Here is a 26,857-nt window from a genome sequence, read left to right on the forward strand (position 1 = left end):
CTCCCAACCTACCAATATGTTTGCAAATTTCCAAATGTTATTATTTCTATTCATGTCTAGTAATGTCTGGAAGATACTTGCAAAAAACTGTGAAATACTTTTAATAAGGTTAAAAGTAGAAAGAAAACTGCTGCCACTGTTTGTTAATTTACCTGAAAAGAAAAATAAAATATTCGAATTAGGTAACTCTCTCATTTTAAAAATGATACATTTTACATTTTAGGGAAGAAGCATAATTACAGTCAGGTCTGACTAATTTGTTAAATTGAATTAAGTTAGTCCACGGCCTAGTCTTATTGCATACCATCCCTACTGAACTCTAGGATATAGTTGATTATTTGCTATACATAATTCTCCTATAGGAGACAGGATTAAAAAATAAATCACGCATGTAGTAAAAACCTTAGAAAGGTAAATTTCCTTTTTATTGACTCATTGATTTTACTAAAAACTGCTTGATTTAAAAAAAATTGTTCTTATGAGATTTTTAAACTGTGGGTATAAAGGACCAATCGATTGTATTAATAATATCATATACAATATAATATAAAATATAATATAATAACAAAAAAAAACATTTATAGGGGCTACTGACATCTTAATGCTTTCATATACATCATCTCAATGCTCCAAACAGCTTTTGTTACAATAGATAAAGCACTAAAAGATCAATGAACCTGACATGTTAAAGGTCACATAAATAGGAAGGTTAAAATCTGCCCATCTGCAACCTGATCTACTGGTATTTCCACCCCCATCTTTCCATAAATTAGATCCTACACTGAGCAGAATAGAGTAGATGTTATCTTAAGAATTTATTATTTTACAAGCCAATTTTGTTAGGTACCCATTCAAATTTCTAAATATTCTTTATCATTTCCATGTATTTATATTCTTACCCATGTATTATATTAAAGAAATTTAAATAATTTCAGGGGGGGAAAAAAGTGGGAAGGAAGTTTTAAAACTTCTCCCTGCTATGTTTCTCATGGTAGCTCAATAGCTCAACTAGTATAAGACTTTCAAAAGAAAAAAAAAAAAAAACTCATGATACATCAATACCAAAATGAAGTTCTTCATTCTATTTTCTAAGATAAAATTTTAATCTGGAGAAGAGAGATCATGAGAATGAGGAGGTACACTGATGCCTTAAAGACAGAAAAAGTCCATTTAAAAGTCTTGTTTTTGTCCATTATCAACTGACCTGGCTTCTACTGTTTTGGGGGGTTAGGCTTGAGCTCATCTTTCTCTCAAGTTGGGTGTACTGAGTTTCCAGGACTTTAAAAGATCCAGCTCAGGCCTGGGGATGGAGCTCAGTGATAGAGTGCTTGCCTTGCATGGGCAAGGACCTGGGTTTGATATCCTGCACTGAAAAAAAAATCAATATTTATATTCTTATATAATATCCATCCTGGAAAATGAAGTTCATAGAGCCAAATAACCCTATAAATTAACTAAAATACAAAATCCCAGATTTTTTTTAGACATGTGCACAAACCTTAACACAAATAACCCAGCACATAAGCAATAGAGAGCTTTTCCCTTGGAATTATAATTGCAATTCACAATATGCCCAGTCTCCATCCACTAGTTGTGAATACTTACTACAAATTTGTGTGGCAAGTGTGTGCCTCGATTGTGAGAGAAGCTCTTGGAGGAGCAGGTTTGGATATCAACATCTTTCTAACAGCTGGTAGAATGGGTTTATCATCATTGCAAAATCATAACCACTTTGGGGGCTTGATGGTCACAGAATGTGTATGTACCAGATATATGACGTCTTATTCAAACACAGTGTTCAATAAATATTTGTGGAGTGAATATATAAATTAATGATATGTATCATAAAGGACTTTGAGGATTAAAAAATGGCCAGAAACAACAAAGTTCTGCTCCAGTGACCCAGCCAATCCAATCTTCCCACCTTGCTCCAATGGAGATCTCAAATTATCCAATAATCCTATGTCTTCCTTGGTTTGTTTAAAAAAAAAAAAAAAAAAACAAGCAGCTGGCCTCTTCAGAGTAGGGCAAAAACAAATGATACTCCAAAGACCAGGAAAACCTTAGCATCTAGCATTAATTTTTAACCTGATTTTTCTAACTTCCAGGGTTTCTGCTCATTAAAGGGGGGGAGGGGGAATGTTGCTTGTAATTTTCAAAATACTTTGCATATTCACTCATTCCAGATGCAAATAACTTTAAAGGCAAAATCACAAGAGGGTATGTGGTGAACAAGGGCCTAGTTACCAAAGGAGGTCACATAAAAATTAAAAAGCACTAAAGAATAAATAGTCCATGCTGTCTAGGGAGATGAGCTATGTAACCCAAGAAAAAATTAAAACCAAATTACATACACTAATCAGCTTTGCATAACATTTCCGATTCATTTGCCTACAATGCAGTTATCCTGATAAATGCTGAACTCAACACAGGCAGCTGGGTCAGTGAGCCTCCAGGGATCATGAGCATCCAGCTATCTCCCTGTACTTGTCTGTGTTCCTTTATGACTGGGACAGCAAACCAACAATCACTCCTGAAACCTGCAGAAGTTGAACATTTGAAATGAAAGCAATACAGATCTGTATGTGGCTAGCATGCAGGTGCCCTCAGATGAACAAGAAACAAGACGATTCTGGGTCAGTGATCCATTTCTAGAACGTTCTATCTGATTTTGTATTTTTAAACAACACATTTGTTTTATGCTATATAAAGAATTCTTCTTCTTTTTCTCCTCCTTGGACTGGCAGATGAAGGGAACATCTTGAGATTATCTTCCTTGTACCAGAGTCCCCTTTGCTAGCAAGTGACAAGGGATGGATTCTTTCCCTAAGAATGCCCTTGTTTTTAGAGGTAGCCCCCTCTAAAGAAGAGTCTGGCGAGCAGGATGATGGCTGGGTAATCCACAAATCCCTTGGAAATCTGCTCAGAAAAGATGGCCTCGGCTCAGAATTGATGATGGTGAAGCCTGTGTCAACATTGGTCTCGGCCTCCAGCTTCTGAAGGCTGTTTTCCCAGAGGGCCTTCATTCTGACCCTGGGCTCAAGTGGAGGATGCAGCTGGGTGCTTGTGACTGAGCTGCTGGCTGGGGATGACCAACCAGGGCTTTTCCATGAAGTGGCGCTAGAGCTGTCTGATGCCCTACTGGGCTCAGGGAACTCCAGAGAACGCACCTTGAACCTCCTGCCCCGGATCCTCCGGCTCCTTGGTTCTAGGGTTCTCTGTGCAGGGACAGGGGTCAGCCTGGAGCTCTGATGGAGCAAGCCAGAACCCAAGGTGCCATTCAGAAAAGAAAGTTCGCGGTTCCTAACACCAGGTTCTGGATTCAACTGGACCTGTGGGACAAGGCAAGAAGGAACAAATGAAACAAGTTTTCCACTGCCTAAATGCCAAGAGCGCCCCGCCTTATTTACCCATTGCCACGCCATGACTACAGCAGACTTGATCGAGCAGAAGTCATAGGTAAACATCATCATGAGGTAATAGGGTCAGCATCAGCTAGAAACATGACTTTTCTCTTGCTCTTCTTTTTTCCTTTCTCCCCAGCCCCCACGCTAACTTTTTGACAAGGACAACATTATGAAACAAAAGGCCACTTGATGAAAACACACACTTCTGGTAGATTCAGTTGTTTAAACTACATAAAAATATTCAAAGATGTTGTTCAGCTTGGATGACACAAATGATGTATTTCCAACCATGCAAAAAAGAAAAAAGCCACCAAAACATGAGGTGACAGCCAGATAGGGACTAGGATAAGAATACATATATGAAGACATGAACTGGTGTGACCATACTTTATATACAAACAGAAATATGAAAAATTGTGCTCTATATGTGTAACAAGAATTGTAATTCATTCCACCGTCGTGTATTTAAAAAAACAAAATTAATTATTTTTTTTAAATTCCATTTTCCAAGGTTGTGGTCCTTGTTTTAAACAGTGCTAATAATTATGTATCTCTTGGGCTTTTCCAAGACATGTGGATACTCCAGGGAGGGTAATAATAATTTGGCACCTTTTATAAACAAATATTCCTTACATTCTTCAGGTACTAGAGCAATGGCTACTATTATGTGGGAAAACAAAAAGGGGGAGCTGCTATGTAGACACTGTGCTTTCTTCCCTGGCAATTCCACTCTAGTTCCAATCCTACTGGCAGAACCCCTACCCTGCAGGGAGCTGCATGCTCCAAGTGGAGTTCATGAGCATCTTCTATCCTTGGACTCTCAGGGGCCTCACAACCTACCCCTTACACAGTGCTCTCCCCAAGAGGATTTCAGGACAAGACCATTTTCTCCATCTTGTTAGCAGCCCTTAGAAATGGATATTCAGGACCTATCCCTGCCTAGCCCAGTCCTTAATCATATGCCAAAAAGGATGATAGGGAAGAACTCTAAATGCCTACTGCCGATTGAAAGAAGCCAATCTTTAAAGGCTACATACTGTAACTATATAGAATTTTTGAAAGAGGTAAAATTATGGAGAGAGTAAAAAGATCAAGAAATGACAGGTATTAGAGGAAAGTAGGATAAACAGGCAGACACAGAAGACGTTGGGGGCAGGGAATCTCTTCTGGATGATATCATAATGGAATGCACATCATTGTGTATTGGCCCAAACCTATGGAATGTACAACTTAATGCAAACTCTCCACTTTGGGTGACGATGACTTACCAATGAAGGCTCCTTCATGTAACACATGTGCCATCTGGTGGGAGGTGTTGACAGTGGGGAACACTGTGTGTCTGTGGAATCAGGGGAGATGTGGAATCTCTGTACTTTCTGCTTAATTTTGCTGAGAACTAATGCTGCTCTAAAAAATAGTCTATTTAAAGGGGGGAAAGAGAATGGTACACATTCACCTCCCAAGGCAATAAGGAGAAAGTCAGGATAGTGAAAAAGCAGGTCTAAAATGAGTAGACACACACACACACACACACACACACACACATAGGGGAACTTCCATTGCTTCTTTACAAGTGGAAAACATTTTCCATGAAGGGCCATGTAGTAAATATCTAAGGTTTTGCTGGCCGTATAAACCTTAACCCAGCTGCTCAGCTCAGCTGCAAAGCAGCCATAGACAAGACGTAAATAAATGGTGTGGCTGTGCTTCAATAAAACTCTATTTATGGATGCTGAAATTTGAATCTCATATAATTTTCATCTCATATTTTTTTTCCCAATCATTTAAAAGTAAAAAAAAAAAATTATTCTAAGTGGCAGGGCCATAATTGGCCAATCCCTGCTCTCTCCACATCAATGCTTCTCATTCCCTCAGTATCTACCTCTATCTCTATCCCCACACACACCACCCTTGCCTTACTTGAAGCCCAATATCTGAAGCAGTCTAACTAGAACAGTTTGGGACAGGGTAGACCCAGCTTATTGGGACTCCCTTAGTTTTGCCCACATCCCCTCCTGTTGTGACTGCTGACCCCCTCACAAGGTCAATTGGCTTCTCAGGACCAAGTTTGAAAACCACTATTCTAGAATCATTAAATTCTACCCCTTGACCAAACCTGTTCCCCCAGAGAGCTGTGTTTGCCTGAATCCCGCCTCACCCATCTGATTCCCAGAGCCCATGCGATTTAGCCCAGAGTCCAAATTGCACTGAAGAGAGCTCCTGCCAGCATCAGAAACACTCTCCAGAGGAATAAGGCAATAAGGAGAAAGTCGGGACAGTGAAAAAGCAGGTCTAAAATGAGTACACACACACACACACACACACACACACACACACACACACCGGGGAACTTTGCTTGTTAAAGAGATGCCCCTGTACCTCCATATGTGCCCTTTGATAAACCCACAAGAGAAATTTCTGTCCCCAGAAAATGTGTGTGTGTGTGTGTGTGTGTACTCATTTTAGACCTGCTTTTTCACAATGGAACCACCTAGGGATCACCAAACACCACTGCTGCTTGCTCCTGCCCCAAGCACTCTTGATTTCACCAGACCAGGGTGCAATCCAGGCATCAGGAAGTGTCCCATCTCCCTAGGTGCTTCTAATGCACAGCCAAGGTTGGGAAACACTGCATATATCCAGAACCTGTGCCTGAGGTCATTCTCCTGGGGCCATCTGAGTCTTCCTAACTGCCCGTGGCTCACCTCCTGCTCTCACTGCTCTCATTCCTCCACCTCATTTCCTGTTGCTCTCGCCCTGCACTTCCCTTTGCTCTGGTTGTCCCCGCCTTTCCTTCCCCCCAACCCCTTGCCCCGCCCTCCCTTCCTGTCTTTTCTTTTCATCTATTAGTTTTTAATAAAAATATCTTATTACAGGTCAAGAATCTCTTATCCAAATTGCTTGGGACAAGAAGGGTTTCAGATTTTTTTTCATGTTTCAGAATATCTGCACTTATGTAAAGAGATATCATGAAGGATGGAGCCAAAGTCTAAACACAAATTTTATTTGTTTCACATACACCTTATATATATAGCCCCCAAATAATTTTATACAATATTTTTAAAGCACCTGAATTTTAACTGTGACCTATTACTCAACTGGTATAAAAGTGGTAATTGTTAACTATAAAAATAATTTAATTGAGTCTGGGGCTGTGGCTCAGTGGTAGAGTGCTCACCCAGCAAGTGTGAGGCACAGGGTTCGATTCTCAGCACCACATATAAGTAAATAAATAAAATAAATGTCCATTGACAACTAAAAGATAAATAAATAAATGATTTTATTGTACAAATGTATAAAGTACAAAGTAAAGACTTGCCCACCCCCAACTTCAAAGAACTCCAAGTTCTCACTCTTTCAAAATATCTTGCTTATTAACCCTGGCCTAATTAGAGGGGGAAAAAAATACTATCTGCCATCTATAAACAGGGATCTCCCGTTCACTGGAAAACAAACTCCCTCCATTTTTCAAAGGGCTCAACTGCCATCTTTGTCTCTTGTGAAATCACTGGACATTGTATTGTATCTTCTTATTTGACCCAGTGAAGTTTTTTCCTTCTAAGAATGGAAACTGGCATGAGTTTGTTTGTTGTTGTTGTTTTTCATATTCAGAAATCTTTCAAGGTTGATATTAGACTACCCAGAATAGAGAAAGAAAGCCTTAAGTTTGACTCTGGGGCTTCTATTTCATTTTCTAACAACTATAATCAGAAGAGAAGCCTCAGTTCTCTTACTCCCAAGACAATCTCAGATCAGAATGAAGGTTTTCCTGAAGCCACGTCCAGGCCAAGACAGGTGCAGCCAGGAAGAACTCTCCTGGACCTCCAAAGTCCGTGGACCCCACTGAGCCAGCCTCGTGCACCCTCCCCTCAGCTCTGGTCCCCGGTCCCGTGGCACCTCACTGGATCTTGTCTCCCTTAAGGTGCTCCATCTCTGAAAGCCAGCAGGCCACCAGCTCCAAAACTCAGTTCTCCCATTACATCTGCTGTTCAAACCAGCACCATCTCCTACTTGCTCCTTCTCAATCGTCCCCGTCCCCGTCCCCCACCATCTTCACTTCTTTCCATGGCTCATTGGAGTTCCAAGACTATCACTTCACCCGTTTCCTTGCCGAGACCTCCAACTTTCCTGCACTGGTCCTTTTCTGCCACAATATCCTTCAAAATCTCCCCTCCCTGGATGGGAGTGAGGATTGGAGTTACTCACCCAAGTTCTCTGAGCTTGCACCCAGGATCCTGTGGGAACACACACACAGCCATGAAGGTTGGCGTCACAAGGAAGATGTGGTGTCCAGCTTCACTCAGGCTGCCCTCCAGCCCTCCTGTTCCCACAGTTGCTCTCTCTACTCATCACAGCAGTGGTTTCAAACCCTCTGAACTGTCTGAATCCTTCAGTGACACACTCTCCCTCACTCTCCCACCAGGTGGATCACCATTTACATAACAGAGAAAGCAAAAGCCACCATTACTTAGCAACCTTCTCCTTTCCTAACACCAGGCTCACCTGTCACTTCACTCCTCCTCTGCACAGGAAAGGGAACATCCAACCTGTGCTGTGAATTCCATCACCTCCTGCCCTTCCCATGATCGCAACCTAATAATTACTCATTTCTCCCACTTTAGTATCTTGTATGTTCAATCTCAATTTCTCTCTCAATCTTTCTCCTTCCCCTTTCCAACAGCAATTAAACTTTCTCAAGTAGCCTTCTACTCTCTTTCCCCTAAAGTTTTCTTCTACTTCCCATTCACATTCAAAATTTTTTATAGAATTTGTCTACATTTTTTCCTACTAACCTCCCCCCATGTCCTTTGCCCACAGCGTTGGATTGCCCTCCTACCCCTTATGAAATTGCTCTTACCAAGATCATCTACATTGATTTACTTTTACACTCAGTTTCCTGGTCATGAATTTTCTTGAGCACTTAGTGGAATTCTACTTTGAAGTCTTTACCTTTACCTTTGTAGTTGTCTTCTCCTTAGCTTTTATGCCCATCTATTGTTTTGGATTTTCTCCTTCCTTTCTCTTACCTCTTTTCAGTTTTGATTAAAGGTGCCTCTTTTCATATTGGTTCATCTAATGTAGTGATTACCTAGAGCTGACCTAGGTCCTCCTCTCCACACATACTCCCTTAAGCACTCTGAGACACCAAATACCTTCAATTACCATCAAAATGATAAAGGCTCCCCAAGGTACAACTACAGCTCAGATCTGTCTTCTAAACTTCACCTTTATCTGTCCAGCTGCCTTGTATGCACCAGCATCTCAACATACCCAAAATCATCTGGATTGAATTCACCTCCCTCTTCACAACAGAACCATTCTGCTTCCTCATTTCTATCTCAGAAGTTAGCACATTGTTAGTCCCCAGGTTTCTCAAAAAAGAGTCCTTCTGTATATCCAATGTGTACCCTGGCACCCATTCCCTAAAGATTCTGCTTCCTAAAGAGCAGCAGTTCCTCCTCTTTCTCCAGTCTCACCACCATTAACCCCAGAGTGACTGCACCAGCCATTTACCTCCCTGTGGACCCTTATTTCCCACTGTTCCAGTCTCCACTCCAAGAGGAAGTTTGAAAGCAGATGTGATGGTGTCAGCATCCTGCTTCCTGGGCTTCCTACTCTTCTTAAAATGAAATCCAAGCAACCTTCTCCTTTCCTACCACCAAATTCACCTATGACTCACTTTACCCCTCACAGTCAGCCCCCATTACTCTAATCTGATAATTCTCTCTCGATCCCCACATGCTGAAATTTAACTTCTTTCAGTTCCTTAAAGATGATTTGTTCTTTCTTAATGCCAGTGTATGTGTAGGTTATTTTTTCTATCTGGGATGGACCTCCTCTAATCCTTCTGCCTGAAAACTCTACTCATGTCAATTCCAAGTTTATGATCATTTCACTTTGGGTGAAATTCGGGTTAGAAGCTGCTGAATATTGACTCACATGTACCAGCTATGGGACTTTGAACTGTTACTAAGTATTTCTATGCCTCAGTTTCCTTATCTGTAAAAGAAAATAATAACAAGTGCCAACATCACAGGATTGTGGTGGAAGGTAAATAATAACAGTGCCTGGGACACAGCAAAGCTCTACATGGATTGGTTCAATCATCATCATTAATGTTATCAGCAGCTCTCACAGCATCTAATTCCCATGTCTCAGTACTTACCAAACTGTTTGTCCTTGGCTATTTATCCCTCTGTATTTTCCCCCTAGATTTTGCCATCCGGAACAGCAGGGATTGTGTACAATCTCTTCATCATTATATCTCTGGTACCTAGCACAGTGCCTAATTAATAATAAATGATAACTAAATATCTGTAAAGTAAGGCTTAACATTTTGAAGAGATGAAAAAGTATAAATTTTTGCACAAAGAAATGAATGAAAAGGGAGCACCCTATAAATTTGGCTCCTGGTTATTATTAAGTAGCTATAAAGTCTTCTTAAGAAAATTGAGGGATATAGCTCAGCGTGGAACATGTGCTGGACATGTGCAAAGGCTGGTTTAATCCTCAGCTAAAAAAAGGAAATAAGAAAAATTCAAAGTGACTTGATATTATAGATGGATGTTTAAGAGAGGAAAATGTCAACTTTAAAAAAAAAGAAGTCTAAGATTCATAGACCATATGGCAAAATTGAGTGCAACATTATTAACATAGAAATGCAGTTTCGTGCAGATGGAATGGATTTCCAGGAGAAACATAATGCTAAGTGATTGAGACGAATCTCTTGAGGAGAAATAAAGCTCCTCTTGCCAAAAAAAAAAAAAAAAAAAAAAAAAAAAAAAAATTGAAGTGCCCTTGTAGGAATTCTAGCTATTTAGAGCTCTTCTTTCTAAGAAATGTTTGTGAAATGTTATAAATTGAGGGTAGGGTTTTCCAAGTTCAGGGAACATTATCAACTATCATGAGGAACAGGGAAATCATTTTCACCCATTTATGACTCTCGCCTCCTCAAAAAACAAGATAAAATGCATCAGAAAAAAATGATTAAACATGAAAATGATTTCAAGAGAACAGCCAAAGAGGATTCCTCCAACACTGGGGGAAATGATTGCATGGAAAAGAATTATGTAGATAATAAGAAACCCCCCAATACTGCCAGATTTATTTCAGAGTTGAAATGAGTCTTTTCCAATTAACTGATGTTTTAGAAAGTCCTAGATCAACTAGCCAAAACCACTGATATCAACCTGCTATTGTGATTTAGATATGAGGTGTCCCCCACAAGCTCAATTTTGAAACAATTCAATGTTCAGAGGTGAAATGATTGGATTATGAGAGCTGTGACATGATTAGTGAATGAACCCGCTTGAATGAATTAACTGAGTGGTAAAGGTAGGCAGGAAGAAGTAGGTCAGTGGGAATGTGATTTTAGGGTTTATATTTTGTCCGTGGCTCTAGCTCATTTCTCTCTCCCTCTTGTGAGTGCTCCCTCTCTTTTTCTCCTTCTCTCTCCTTCTCTCACCCCTTCTTGGTTGCCATGTCCTGAGCTGCTTCCCTCGGCCACACCCTTCCATCATGATGTTCTGCCTCACCTTTGACCCAGAAATATGGAGTCAGCTGACCATGGACTGAACCTCTGAAACTATGAGCCCAAATAAACTTTTCCTCCTCTAAGTTGTTCTTATCAGGTTTTTGGTCACAGTGAGGAAAAAGTGACAAAAGCAGAAATTGGTACCAAGAACTGGGATTACTGATATGCCTAACATGACCATGTGGTTTTGAAGCATTTGGTTTGTAGGAGTGGTTTGAAAAAGTTAGGAGATGAAATTTGGAGAAGACTTACAATGTAAGCAGAGCTTAATGAGTGATTCTGGTGGGAGATCAGAAGACCAAAATGCTAACAGAATTGTGGACAGTAAAAACTGGGCTCATGAGGATTCAGAGAAGGAGGACTCTATTGGAAATTGGATTAGAGGCTACTCATGTTACATTCTGGAAAAGAAGTTGTCAACATCTACCCATGTCCTTAGACTTTCTATGAGGCTAAATTGAAAGGTGGTGGACTAATTTCTGGTGGAGGAAATTTCAAGGCAGCACAGCATTCAGGTGATAGAATGATGGTGGTGGCTTTTAACCACAATTACTGTAATAATCAGAAGTGAAATACAGAGCAGAAAGATTCAAAAAACTTGCAATTTGGCCAGAAAAATATGTGTCTAAAACTGGGGCCAAGAAAGTAATGGTTGTTGAAGAGATTGCAGCCACTAAAGAGATTCTAAGTATTTTACACAGAGGCAATAGGAAAGATGGCTCAAGAGCATTGCAGGCATTAACAAGGCCACATCTATCTCAGGCTCAAAGTTGTAAAAGTTAAAATTCCTTTGAGAAGAGACTTTGGGGCATCCTGCTTGCACAGGCGGGAGGGCAGAGGATAGAAAGTTGTTTCACCATGCTCCGGCACTCAGAGGTCACTGCAGCCATGTTTCCAAGAAGCCTGGCTACTGCTTGAGAACTCAGCAGACCTTGGCATTGTCCACATGGCACTTGTTCTTCAGGAATTCAGATGGTAAAGTTAAGTAAGGGGTCATGGAGGCTTCCACCAAGATTTCAAAGGAAAGCCTAGGGGACCAGGCAGTGTCCTACAGGGTGAGACTCCCTAAAGACAGCAGCAGGGAGGAGAATGCATGAAGAAGTGAGAAAGGAGCTGAAACCACAGTGGAGATTCCCAAGATTAAGAGGTGTCAATGATGTGGAAATTTTCCCAAAGAAAGCTGCAGGATTCAAGTTGAGACAAGCCAAGAGAGAGTTATTTATGCTGCAACCAACAAGGACATATGGGCAGAACTACACAGCCCTTTAGAGAGAACATCACAATGCCATGCTCCCCAGATGCTGGACATGGCACTACAGGACTTGTTTGTCCAGCTGGATTTCAGTCTTGCTTTGGTTCCATCCCTTCCTTTTTTGCCCCTATTTCTCCATTTGGAATGGAATTTTTGCTCTGTGCATAAGCATGCATGCATTTCACATCATCTCATCAACAGATGCTTAGCTATGTTCACCTTTATGTACTTGATTAGTTGTTTGAAATAAAAGAATAGAAACATTTCATAAAATACTGAAAAAAGAGAGAGTCATAAAGTTCCACATTATAAGTATATGATGTAAAAATGGGAAAATACATAATCAGTTATGTACTACAAAGATTTAGTGTGAAACATTCTAGTTAGGAACAGGAATTAATAGCCCTTGAGCTTCACAGAAGGTTTCAGTGAGGAGCATAATTTGGTCAGAGCCTTAATGGTAGATAATTGAAGAGGAAATGCAAGACTTCCTTGGATACCATATAGATCAGGCAATACACAGATACAGGTATACATACAATGGAATATTAGTCATAAAAAGGGATGGGCTTATGATAATGGCTACAACACGGGTGAACTTTGAAAAATTATGGTAAATGAAATAAACCAGACATAAAAACATGTAAGCGGCAGACATAACCACATGATTCTGCTTTATATGAATCACCTAGTGTAGACAAATTCACAGAGGCAAAACAGAATTTTTGAGGCTCCCAGAAACTAGAAGGAGAAGGGAGTGGTGAGTTTGGTTTCATGGATATAGAGTATGTGTTTGAGATAATGAAAAATTCTGGAAATGGATAATGGTGATGGTGTTATAATATTGCAAATGTACTTAACAATATTGAATTGTATATTTTAAAAATTGGTGTTTGTTTTTTGTTTTGTTGTGTTTGTTTTGGGTATTGGGGATTGACACAGGGGTACTTTACCACTGAGCTACATGTCCAGTCCTTTTTATTTTTTGAGACAAGATCTCATCAAGTTACTTGGGCCTTGCTAAAGGTTGCTGAGGCTAGCCTCGAACTCATGATCCTCCTGCCTCAGCTTCCTGAATTGCTTGGATTACAAGCATGTGTTACCTTGCCCAGTTAAGTTTTGTTTTTGTTCCTGTTTTGCAGTAACAGCGATTGAACCCAGGGGCACTTTACCACTGAGCTACATCTCCAGCCCTTTTCTATTTTATTTTACTATGTATTTTGAGACAGGGTCCAAGTTGCCATGGCTGACCTCAAACTTACAGTTCTGCTTCAGCCTTTCCCGTGGCCAGTTGCTGAGATTCCAGGTGTGTGCTGCTGCACCCCACTTCTAACAAGGTAAATTTAATGTTACATGTATTTCACCAAAATTTTTTATAAGAATTTTTTTAAAGAAAAAGAGGTTTTGTAAAAATTTTTAAAGATCAAAAATAGTGAAGTTTTCATATATATATATATATATATATATATATATATATATATATATATTGCCACAATTTAAAAAAATAATTAAAAACAAGCACATGTGTTGATTGAGTCTAGAATTCTGGAAAGAGGGGAAAGAAAGACAGTGGTGGACCAAGAAAGAGGCTGCAAAGAGAGACGTTAGGTGGCCCTGAATATGAAGGCTGTTGGAAGCTGAGCCAGGGGTCTTTGATATTATTTGTTTCTTTTTACTGAACTGAGAAGGAGCTTAACGCAGACAGTCATTTACAAAGGTTTTGTGACAATAGTGTGCAGGATAACACAGCAGCCTGGAGCCAGAGCAGAGAGTTAAAATGCCATAATCATAGTGCACATTTGAAGCCATGGGGGCCTAAAACAGGAAGGTGGGAAGAAGAAAGGACTTCAAAAGAAAATCAGAATGGTGGGTGACTGACTAGATGTGGGGTTTCTGCAAAAAAAAAAAAAAGAAAGAGAAAGAAAGAAAGAAAGAAAGAAAGAAAGAAAGAAAGAAAGAAAGAAAGGAGGCTTTATAAATAACTAGTGTTTCAAAACCTAGGAAATCTGACTTTCAGAGTTAGAATAAAACAGCCATCCTCGGCACTAGAGAGGTATATATCTTGTGCTCTTAAAAAAAATAATGCTACATATTGCTTAACCCACCTGCCATTTTCAGTAAAATTGATGTTAAATCTCTCAATTATTTTTCAAAAATGGAATTTCACACTCAAGAGATGAAGCTATATCCTTGCAGAAGCTTCAGGTTTCAAGAGACCTTACAAATAACCCAGAACAGTGCTGTCTAACTCAATAGTCACAGACCACCTGAGGCTCTTTAAATTTAAAGTGTTAAAATTAAATAAAATTAATAATTCTGCTCTTTAACCTGACTGATCACATTTCTAGTACCTAGGAGCCGCATGGGGCCAGCAGCCACCATATTGAACAGTGCAAACATAGAATATTTTCATCATCACAGAGAATTTTACAAGGCGGCCTAAGCCTAGGAACGAGTCTCAATTGCAGAGGGAAAAGAGGAATGCATGTGTGAAATGGAATCTTCTTCAAAGACACGTGACATCTCCGCTCCCTGACTGTGTCTTGGAAGCTCATGTGGACTCTGACTCAGGCTGACTGCAGGGGACCCAGAGGTGAGGTGAAGGGCTGCTAAAGGATGCAGAGGTGCTATCCACCACATCAATAGACTTAAAGACAAGAACCACATGATCATCTCGATGGATGCAGAAAAAGCATTTGACAAAGTACAGCATCCCTTTATGTTCAAAACACTAGAAAAACTAGGGATAACAGGAACTTACCTCAACATTGTAAAAGCTATCTATGCTAAGCCTCAGGCTAGCATCATTCTGAATGGAGAAAAATTGAAGGCATTCCCTCTAAAATCTGGAACAAGACAGGGATGCCCTCTATCACCACTTCTATTCAATTTAGTTCTCGAAGTACTAGCCAGAGCAATTAGACAGACAAAAGAAATTAAAGGCATAAAAATAGGAAAAGAAGAAATTAAACTATCGCTATTTGCGGATGACATGATAATATACTTAACAGACCCAAAAGAGTCTACAAAGAAGCTGCTAGAGTTAATAAATGAATTCAGCAAAGTGGCAGGTTATAAAATCAACACGCATAAATCAAAGGCATTCCTATATATCAGCAACAAAACTTCTGAAATGGAAATAAGGAAAACCACTCCATTCACAATATCCTCAAAGAAAATAAGATACTTGGGTATCAACCTAACAAAAGAGGTGAAAGATTTATACAATGAAAACTACAGAACCCTAAAGAGAGAGATAGAAGAAGATCTCAGAAGATGGAAAAATGTACCCTGTTCATGGATAGGCAGAACTAACATCATCAAAATGGCGATATTACCCAAAGTTCTCTATAGGTTTAATGCGATGCCAATCAAAATACCAACGGCATTTCTTGTAGAAATAGACAAAGCAATCATGAAATTCATATGGAAAAACAAAAGACCCAGAATAGCAAAAGCAATTCTAAGCAGGAAGTGTGAATCTGGAGGTATAGCGATACCAGAGGTCAAACTGTACTACAAAGCAATAGTAACAAAAACAGCATGGTACTGGTACCAAAACAGGCGGGTGGACCAATGGTACAGAATAGAAGACACAGAGACTAATCCACAAAGTTACAACTATCTTATATTTGATAAAGGGGCTAAAAGCATGCAATGGAGGAAGGATAGCATCTTCAACAAATGGTGCTGGGAAAATTGGAAATCCATATGCAACAAAATGAAATTGAATCCCTTTCTCTCGCCATCCACAAAAATTAACTCAAAATGGATCAGGGAGCTAGATATCAAATCAGAGACACTGCGTCTGATAGAAGAAAAAGTTGGCTACGATCTACAAATTGTGGGGTCGGGCTCCAAATTCCTTAATAGGACACCCATAGCCCAAGAGTTAACAACCAGAATAAACAAATGGGACTTACTTAAACTAAAAAGTTTTTTCTCAGCAAGAGAAACAATAAAAGAGGTAAATAGAGAGCCTACATCCTGGGAACAAATCTTTACCCCCCACACCTCTGATAGAGCCCTAATATCCAGAATGTACAAAGAACTCAAAAAATTAAATAATAAGATAACAAATAACCCAATTAACAAATGGGCCAAGGACCTCAACAGACACTTCTCAGAGGAGGACATACAATCAATCAACAAGTTCATGAAAAAATGCTCACCATCTCTAGCAATCAGAGAAATGCAAATCAAAACCACCCTAAGATACCATCTCACTCCAGTAAGATTGGCAGCCATTATGAAGTCAAACAACAACAAGTGTTGGCGGGGATGTGGGGAAAAAGGTACACTTGTACACTGCTGGTGGGGCTGCAAAATGGTGAGGCCAATTTGGAAAGCAGTATGGAGATTCCTGGGAAAGCTGGGAATGGAACCACCATTTGACCCAGCTATTGCACTTCTCGGACTATTCCCTGAGGACCTTAAAAGAGCGCACTATAGGGATACGGCTGCATCAATGATTATAGCAGCACAATTCACAATAGCTAGACTGTGGAACCAACCTAGATGCCCTTCAATAGATGAATGGATAAAGAAAATGTGGCATCTATACACAATGGAATATTATGCAGCACTAAGAAATGACAAAATCATAGAATTTGCAGGGAAATGGATGGCATTAGAGCAGATTATGCTAAGTGAAGCTAGCCAAGCCCTAAAAAACAAATGCCAAATGTCTGCTTTGATATAAAGAGAACAACTAAGAACAGAACAGGAAGGAAGAGCATGTGGAAAAGACTACAGATAACAAAGACGAATGGGGGGAGAGAAACGGAGAGAGAAGGGAAAGCATATGGAAATGGTAGGAGACCTTCAAGGATACATAAAATTACAAGAGGCTATGAGGGGCAAGGGGGAGGGAAAAAAAAGGGAGAGAATTGAACAACAGCAGGGGAGATAGAGAGGGAAGATGGGAGGGGAGGGGAGGGGAGGGGTGATAGTAGGGGATAGGAAAGGTAGCAGAATACAACAGACACGAATATGGCATTATGTAAAAATGTGAATATGTAACAGATGTGATTCTGCAATCTGTATTTGGGGTGAAAATGGGAGTTCAAAACACAATTTGAGTCTAATGTATGAAAGATGATATATCATGAGCTATGTAATGCTTTAAATAATCAATAAAAAATTAAAAAAAAAAAAAAGCAATGAGACTGAAATAAGAAAGTAAAAAAAAAAAAAAAAAAAAAAAAAGGATGCAGAGGCTTGAGCTCATCTGGAAGAATGAGTTTGGCAAATCCACTGGAATGAACGGCTGACAACCACCACCAGTTGTTGAGACTGGAAACCCCAGACTGTAATGACGCAGGGCTCACATGCTGAGGGACTTGATCTCTCCCACCCAGGTCCCAGGCACAAGAAACCAACCCTGGGCATGGGAGGTGAGGGAGATGCGAACTTTCCCATTTCAACCAACTTAGGAAGGAGATACCCTAGCAAAAAAAAAAAAAAAAAGGCCTGGAAGGTGAATATCAAGGGGTGGGAGTGGGAGGGAGGCATCTTCCTTCCTCCTCTATGAGTTTGGCCTGAACCTCCTTTTGTGGAGGAAACATGGGGAACATCTATAAAGGACCTAACAGTCACATCTTGGCCTGGGAGGAGACTCTGAGAATGTTGACATCTACTGGTCTTTGCCAGTTATTCTTCTTATACAGAATTTGTCTTTTTCTGCTTTATCCTCAAATCTTCAGAAAGATCTTATTAAAATTATACCCCAGTCCCAGTAGGATGGTAGAAACCTTCCCATAGTCCCAGGTGGTAGGGGTGGCAGTTACCATTGGAGAGAGGGCCTGCCGTAGGTGGTGATCTCTCAAGGGTGAGGTCAACACAGCAAGAGACCGGTGGCCTGGTGAGGCAGCCAGATGGAACAACCTGAGAGACTTGGCTCAGCATACCTAAGAGGCCACATCTGTGGACTGCAGGACACCTACTGACATGCTGGCCTCTGTGGCATCATGATTTTATTCTCCTGATGGCTCCTTCTCAGTTTCTCTCACTGGTTCTTTCTCCTCGCCCCATCTTGAAGTATAAGACATTTTCTAAGTCCTGTTTCATCTCTTTTCACTTTATAATCTCTTTATTGATAATGTCACTCCTTCCTAGGGCTTCGGTCACCCCTTGCAACCCTCAGTGGCCACTGACTGTGGAATGTCCTCACCTGAATCACCTGCAAACACCTCAGACCCAATGTGGCAGGACTCATCATCACCTCTCTCTTCTTCACCCTCTTTGTCTAATTCATTTCAACTCCTATCAACGCAGCAGCTATTTAGCCCCACTATGAATTCCTATTTCAAAACCTTGCTGACTCTTAAATGGTCAATTAAAGTTACCTCAAATGTTCAGTCTGTTCTCCACCCAATCTTATTTGATGGTACCAGAGTTACTGTCCTAAGTTACACATTACAGACATGATCGTGTCTGCCTCCTCTCTAGAATCCTGAACAAATGACTTTCTTCAAATTCTACTTGATATCCTTCTGCACCCATTCTCAGTGGACCAAAAATTGTTCTCCTAAATTCATTTGAACTCTCCACCCCACACTCAGCTATAATATTTTTTTTGAAAGAGTGAGAGAGAATGAGAGAGAGAGAGAGAGAATTTTTTAATATTTATTTTTTAGTTTTCGGCGGACAAAACATCTTTGTTTGTATGTGGTGCTGAGGATCGAACCCAGGCCGCCCGAATGCCAGGCGAGCGCGCTACCACTTGAGTCATATCTCCAGCCCACTCAGCTATAATAATTCAATCATCCTCCAAGTCACATGTCCTCCATTTCCCCTATGCCCCTCGTCATTTTAAGCTTGCCTTTCCCTACTCAGATTTATCACAGGTCACCTGGTACTACAGGCACAGATGGGGAGATGGATCCACACCTCACTAGACTGGAAGGGCAGTGTGGCATCACACAGAACATTGAACCGAAGGGTAACGAAACGTTTAGTCAGCTTTCCCTGCTATAACAAATACCTGAGATATCAACTTATAACAAGTAAGGTTTACTTTGGCTCACAGTTTTGAAAGTTTCAATCCATGATCAGTTAGCTAACTCTGATGCATTTGGACCTATGACAAGGCAGCACTTCCTGTCAGGGAACTATGGTAGTAGAGCAATGCTCCACCTCATGGCTTAGAAGTGACAGAGAGGAAAGTGCTGGAGACCCATTCTCTCCCTCAAGGTCATTCCTCCAATGATCTAAAGACCTCCCAGTAGGCTCTATTTCCTAACGTTTCTGCCACCGCCCAACAGCACCAAGCCAGAGACCAAGGCTTTAAGACATGTGCTTTTGTGGAACATTTAAGATCCAAACCATAAAACAACAGCATGGCAGCCTCATCTCCCACATGGTCAAAACCGGTAGACTTTGCTGGAACTTTTCAAGTAGCTTCCAGGAAGGTTTTATCCTTTTCATTTATGAAGTTTCCCCAGTAAATAACAAACAGAATAAGTCATCTATCCTAACTCAGCGACCTGGAAACCTGAGTCTGCAGAAGCTCCATGGAGTCCACACTGGGATTGCCCAAGGAAGAAGTGGGTGACAGCAGGTAAACAGGGCAGAGGGACAATACATATGCAAATTTGGGGAGGGAAACTACAAGAAGTACCATGAATGCAACTTTGGAGCATGGGGCTCAGCTGTGGAAAGCTGAGAATCAGCAGCGCTGACCTACAGATTCTGTGTGTGGTTCATTCTTAAACAGCTTATTTGATTGAGGGCAGGTTTAACTTGCAGGAAGTTTAAGAATGTGGGGGGTATCATTGCCCATTCTACTTTCCCTTAACACACACAGGCATCATTGCTTCCACCAGTGACAAAAACACAGGGAAATGTTCCTGTGTCACTATAGTGTGCTGTTTTAAGTCCTTTGGGGATCCCTGGGTCACATGGTGATTCTGTTCCAAGTTTTCCAAGGAATCTCCATATTACTTTCTTTATTGGCTGCACCAATTGCAGTCCCATCAGCAATGTATGAGTGTGCCTTTTCCCCACATCCTCACCAACACTTATTGCTCTTTGTATTCTTAATAGCTGCCATTCTGACTGGAGTGAGATGAAATCTTAAGAATAGTTTTGATTTATGCTTCTCTAATTGCTAAAGATGTTGAACATTTTTTCATACATTTGTTGATTGATTGTATATCATCTTCTAAGAAGTGTCTGTTCAGTTCCTTGGCCCATTTACTGATTGGGTTATTTGTTTGTTTGTTTGTTTGTTTGTTTTTGGTGTTAAGTCTTTTGAGTTCTTTATATATCCCATGAAGCCACATCAATGTTTATAGCAGCACAATTCACAAAAGTAAATTGTGGAACCAACCTAGATGCCCTTCAGTAGATGAATGGATAAAGAAACTGTGGTATACATACATAATGGAATATTATCCAGCATTAAAAGAGAATAAAATCATGGCATTTGCAGGTAAATGGATGGAGTTGGAGAATATTATGCTAAGCGAAGTAACCAATTCCAAAACATCAAAGGCCGAAGGTTTTTCTCTGATATGTGGATGCTGATCCATAATGGAGATGGGGGACAAGCGTGGGACAAATGGAGAAATTTTAGATAAAGCAAAGGGGAGGGAGGGGAAGGCCGTGGGCATGGGGGTAGGAAAGATGGCGAAATGAGATGGACATCATTACCCTAAAGTACATGTATGAAGACACGAATGGTATGACTCTACTTTGTGAGCAACCAGAGATATGAAAAACTGTGCTCTATATGAGTACTATGAATTGAAATGTGTTCTGCTGTTATGTATAACAAATTAGAATAAATAAATAAATTTTTAAAAAACACACAGGGAGAAAGAAAAGGGACTGCAAAATGGGGAGAGAGAAGAGGAAATCCACTCTATATGTACATCCACTAAGAGTTGAAGCTGCAGGATTAAAACAGCCCAAATGAGAACAGGGTCTGGCCCAGGGAAGGCACTCAATAAATATTTGGGGAATAAAGAAGCATGATTCTGAGAAACATCAGACAATCTGCAGTGATGAAAGATCATGTGGACTGGATGGATTCTGCAAGACAGCTTGTGGCCTTCTGACAAGCACAGGTGATACCTGCATTGCTTTTGCACGGTCTCTGGCAATTTCTACTTTACCAAACACCTCCACATATGTTCTCTCATTTGAGCCACATAACAGACTATACATGACAGTACCATTTGTAGGATCCATCAGTGACCACTCATTACACTAAGGTTATACTTGAACTAACTTATCAAGGAACCCATTCATTCATACAAGAATATATTTGCCCACCACATGCCACACACTGGTCTAGGTCTCAGCTTCACGGGAGAAAACTAGAAAAGATTCTTATATCCCATGGCAGACCATGCTCCTAACGATTTGGCCTCTGGCCACCTGCTTATCATCCCCCCAGCCCCCGACTCCTGCCTTCACTGTAGCCACACAGCTCTCCAGACACTTTGCTGGATGTGCCCTGCTATGGAAGTGCCCTGCTGGCCCTCTGTTAGGAATGCCCTTCCTCCTTTCTGCAGCTGGCTACTTCCTTCTGTCCATCCAGCTCATGCAGGTCAGCCATTGTTCCTTAGGAAAGCTTCTCCATGGCCCCTGGGTCTAGCACCCCACACACTCAGGCCCCTGGGCACACATGCCTCCATCCTGGCCCCAAGGAGGGATTACCTGTGGGAGGATTAATCTGAGGTTGTGGTTTTCCCTTGAATAGATTTTATTTACTGGACATCAATCATTTGGAGGCACTAAGTATCTGTCTCTTCTGCTCTGATCTTCACTGGAGAAACTGTCTCTTCCCTGAGAGTCCCGGAGGCCAGTTTGACTCTGCAGTTTAGGGTAGAAAGTAGGGCCTTCACCTCAGGACTAAAGGAACCCACGGTCCCATTCTCCTGAGTGTAGTTACTGATTTAGAGAAGAGAATCAGGTCCAAATGGGTCTGATTAGAGTGGATCCAGGAATTTGGTTGGACTATTGTGGGCACTCAGAGCCTGTTTTTGTCAGCTTTTCCACCACTGTAACCAAAAGATCCAACAAGAACAATTAGAGAAGGAAAAGTTTATTTTGGATCACAGTTTTAGAGGTTACCAGTCCCTAGATGGCCGACTCCGTAGCTCTGGATCCAAGGTGAGGCGGCACATCATTGCTGAAGGGTGTGGAGGAGGAAAGAAGCTAAGTAAATGAAAACCAGGAAACAGAGAGAGAAAATCCCCTCACCAGGGACAAAACATAGCCCTCCAAAGGCACACCCCGGTGACCTAACTCCACACCCTGCCTGCCTACAGTTACCACTCAATTAACCCATATCAGTGGATCAATGTACCAATTAGGTGAAGGCTCTCACTACCCAGTCATTTCAACTCTGAAAATTTGTGCATTATCTCTCATATAAGCTTTTGGGGGACACTTCATATCCACACCAAAACAGAGCCATATGAAGAATGTAGTCCCTGGGGCTGTTGGCAGCCTGCTGGCTGAGGGCAAAACCAAGAGGAAGGTGGCAGAGCTGAGAGTTGGATCCCAAGCATGCTGTTTAGGACCTGGACTACTTACAAAGCCAAAATTTTTACCCCCTCCCGATTCCTTTTCCTCCATTCCCAGAAAGCTTGCCCTGGACTTTGTATTCTGAAAAATTCACTCCACTGTAAGAGTCAAGCGGAAACTACGGTATGCTGTCTTTTGTGGTGTACTACAACCAAGCCTTTGTGCACTTTCCTCTAGCACTATTATGACAAGAAGCCAGGGCAGAATTTTCCAGAAGACACTCTCTCATTTTGTTTGCATGTCATGGAGGTGGTGGGACCAAGCAAGGCTAGTGTTTTGGAGTGGAAAAGCGGAAATACAGGAAGCTTGGAGAACTCTGGATAAGACCAGGAAGGAGTTAGTGTCTCCAGGTGGGCTTTGAGAATAAAGGACAAATGCAGACTCCTAAACAATCCCCAGAGGACAGGGGGCTAGTTCCATATTCTTCATGGTTTTTCACTTTTCAAAAAAAAAAACCCTTCTACTCTCTCCAACTCTGATTCAACTTTCCACAGTAACTAATTGTATAAGCTGTGGTTTCAAAGAAAACACCAGTTAGCCTTTAAAACAGGCATGAGTAAGAAGGCGTCTCCTGCCCCACTCAGGCATGTTCAGCTTTTGTTTGCCAGTGAGGCTGACTTTAAGTTCTGGAGATTAAAACTGAAAGAGAAACTTCAGGTGCCTTAGAAATTAGACAGTTGTTTAAAAGAAAGTGCCTAGCCATAGTTTGTAAACAAGAAGGTAAATGATTCAGAAAGCATTTAATGTAGAATCAGTATGATTCATGTTTTATTAACTAAGAAGTCAAAGCAATGTCAAAAAAAATTAACTAAAAGGAAAAACAAGTCCTACTGTAGTCTGTCATTACTTTATCCAAAAGGACTTACAGGGATTCTGATCATTTCTCAAAGACAGATGCCATGGAATATTTTGTTCTAACCATCGCATATGTCCCTGTGCGTGCACACTTACACACCCGTACACACTCAGAGCTCTGAGATACAGCAGTTAACCACATGGACTTTGAAGTCTGATAGACACTTACTAAGCTTTATCTTGGGAAAGTAACTGAACTCAGCTTTTCGATCTGCAAAATGAGAAAAAAGCAACTTCCTAGATGGTTATGAGTATTAAAAAATTATCAATTTAAAAACTTTAGGGCAACATAGAAACAACAATAGATAAAATAAAGTTTTGAGCACTATCTTAAGGATGTGGTTGGTAAGTATTAGGGCATTCTGTGCAGATGAGAACCTTTGTTGCAGGCGGATGGCAATATTCTTCACTGAGGTAATTAAGAAACTGAGACCCAAGGTCACATAGCTACTAAGTGGCAAAGCTCAGCTGCCACATTGAACACGTAAGAGACAACAGTGATATACACTAGCTGTGTTTGCTTTCAATAGGATGGTTAGGAAAGGAGGTTTTAATTTTAAGATTTGAAGAGATCCTAACCATCTAACTTGATTTGTAGTAAAATTTGACAGTGATTTAAGATACTTAAAAATTAAGTCAATAGTATTGCAAATTTCTCATCAAGTCTGACTTTCTTACCTGTCACATGAGCATACTTAATTAGATCAGTGCATATTAGAATTGACCAAAGAGCTTTGTTTAAAAAAAAAAAAAAAAAAAAAAAAAAAAAAAAAAAAAGCCCCTGAGCACCTAGAGATTCTGGTCTAACTGGTCTAGAGTGTCTGGGAATTTTTTGAAAACTCCCAAGGGCTTCTAATATGCAACCAAGGTTGAGAACCATCAGACTAAATCAACACTCATACCTGCTGAGATGTGAAACTACCCAGTTCCATGTCATGTACAAGACCACAAAGGTAGAGGAGAAATACCTGCAGCAGAATCTTGTTACCATCATAGTCCTGCGTCTGCCACCTGGTGCTGCTGATGGGAATACACGGGTTGGGTAGAAGAGGCACCAGCTGGCCGATCTCTTGAACCTTGAACTGCAGCACGCAAGACTCTTTGGGGTCCACCGAAGTTCCCAGGGGCAGCTGCTTCAGGGAGAGCTGCAGAGCCAAGTTCTCAGTGGTGTAGAGCGCAAAGAAGCAGAAGTGGCTCTTTTGCAAAGTGGCCTCTCTCTGCAGGATCATCTCATAGAGTCTGATGGCATCCTCGTAGTTGTCAAAACTGCAGTACAGCGTCACCCTCAGGATCTCGGTGCCACAGTGCACCTGCCTGACGCCCCAGACAGGCATCTGGTTGTCCAAGCTGTAGAACTCCTGATTTGCAAGGAGGTAGGGACGAAGTCTCCCCTGCACATCCTGCGTAGGGTAGCACTGCCAGGGTGGACGCTGCAGGGAGTCCAGAACACGAAGCAGCCGCTCCTCTCCACGGCTTTCATGCAGGAAGAGCAGCACAGACATCCCCGGGAACCGGGACCGCCTCGGGTGGTACCTCTGGTAGTATTTCACTGGTCGGACGCGCTCTGACACCAGGAAGAGGCGCATCCCTGGGCAGATGCAATCCAGGAGCTGGTCCAGAGCCTGCTGCAGAAGCGAGCCATGCCCAGAGTCAGCCAGGAGGTGTACAGTCATGGCCAACGGCTCCTGGGTCTCATCCATGGTGGTGCGAAGCAAAGCAAGCGTGCAGGCCGCTGCTCAGACTTCTGAGGTCACTGAAGGAGCCGGTGAGGCCACCCTGGGGTCTCACACAGAGCCTTTGCCCACCACAAAACCTTCAGCTCCAACAGTTCCTTCAGAACTCGGCCCCCAGGCAGAGAGCACACGCTCGGCTGCCCGTGGATGCACAGGGAGGGAATGTCACATGGTTATGGACTCAGGAGCCTCCGCTACACACTACATCAGTGGCTCCACGTCACCCGGCCTGCGCAGCATGCAACTGCTCATTTGGCTCTTTCAGGCATTCCCCAGGGTTTCTGTTTGACCTAAAAACCTATAATCCTGAGAACCACCCGAATGGGTGGTTCTTGCAGACACTCGGCAAAGGAAATGACCAGGCAGAAAAGAATGGGAGTCAGCCCTGGTAGCCTGATAGCCATCTGTTTAGTTGAAAAGACATCCACTTGATTGAGCCACAATGGGCTCTGACTTCCTACTCACATCTCCTGGTGTTTACAGTAGCCTGCCAGGCCACCTGAATACAATGACTTCTTTAAAACAATTCTCAAAACTTGAACCCTTGCCAGTTCCCCCCACCCCACCCCTTTGTCTTTTTTATTTTGTTTTTGAACTTTTAATGCTAGGACACAGAGAGAAAAATATTTTATCTAAATACAAAAATAAGTGTTTGCTCTACAGAAGAGTCTGGATGTACTAAGAAGATATCAAACAACAAAATAACCCTTGATTCATACAAATTCCTTGGAAAGAGATTTACAAATCAACAATAGTAATTGCTTCTATCTCTTGAGGATCTACTAAGTGCAATCATAAACACTTCGTATCAATTGATTTAATCACCCTACAAACTTAAAAAGAAGGGAACATTAGTCCCCAGTTGCTGATGAAGAAATTGGGACATAGAAAAACCGAGTAACTGGCTTACAATCTCTCAGCTAAGAAGTGGCCATAGAAAGAGTTGAATCCAGGAACCTAGAGGTCCACATCCTGCACTGCCCCTCTGGAGCCCAGAAGGTCCAGCCCAGATTTTCTTCCTACTGGTAGGGAAAGGATGTCTCAGCAATTTCTAGTTGACACATTTGTGGGAGACTGTGAGCTGCGAATCTAAAATTGAATGGCCCTCCATCCGAGTGTTGTCAAGCTTCAAACACAATCTGCTAATGTGTCCTAAATAGCAATTCAAAAATCATTTGCTATTCTAATAGCTGTGCTTCTTAAAAGGTGTGGACAGGCACATTTTTCTAAATGTAATTCTTTTTAAAAAGCAATTTATTAACACCATAATGGAACACAGTGTGACTTTGCTTTTTAAAAATTAAGAAACTTTTCAGATTAAAACTGTAACTTGTTCCAACTTTGATTTTATATAGGTGGATTCCTTTAGTAGTACAATAACCAATTTTAAAGTGAAAAATTGTCATCCAAGGACAGAAATAATTTCTATTCAGATTTGCTTTTAAATCTATATACGATGTTAATCATTTGAATTTCATAATTCTCATGCTTTCTTCATTGGAAAAATATATAAATATAGCTTACAACAGATAAATTG

General features: G+C 41.2%; 1 protein-coding gene across 1 annotated transcript; it reads right to left on the minus strand.

Moving 5' to 3' along the window:
- Positions 1 to 1,228: 1,228 nt before the first annotated feature.
- FAM124B (family with sequence similarity 124 member B) lies at positions 1,229 to 25,577 on the minus strand. Its single transcript, XM_081261671.1, has 2 exons — positions 24,556 to 25,577; positions 1,229 to 3,332 (listed from the first exon to the last, which is right to left on the minus strand). Exons 1-2 carry the CDS (start codon positions 25,285 to 25,287, stop codon positions 2,703 to 2,705), a joined length of 1,362 nt encoding a protein of 453 aa, XP_081117797.1. The 5' UTR covers positions 25,288 to 25,577; the 3' UTR covers positions 1,229 to 2,702.
- Between the last annotated feature and the right edge of the window lie 1,280 nt (positions 25,578 to 26,857).

This window comes from Spermophilus citellus (assembly GCF_964194105.1).
Source record: "Spermophilus citellus genome assembly, chromosome: 11".
NCBI lineage: Eukaryota > Metazoa > Chordata > Mammalia > Rodentia > Sciuridae > Spermophilus > Spermophilus citellus.

What these genes read in the sequence shown, in the direction of transcription:
- FAM124B (XM_081261671.1), bottom strand. Translation starts at nt 25,287, where the DNA reads ATGGATGAGACCCAGGAGCCGTTGGCCATGACTGTACACCTCCTGGCT. An exon ending in GTAACAAGATTCTGCTGCAG is followed by an intron (nt 3,333 to 24,555) that starts GTATTTCTCCTC and finishes CTTGTCCCACAG; the next exon opens with GTCCAGTTGAATCCAGAACC.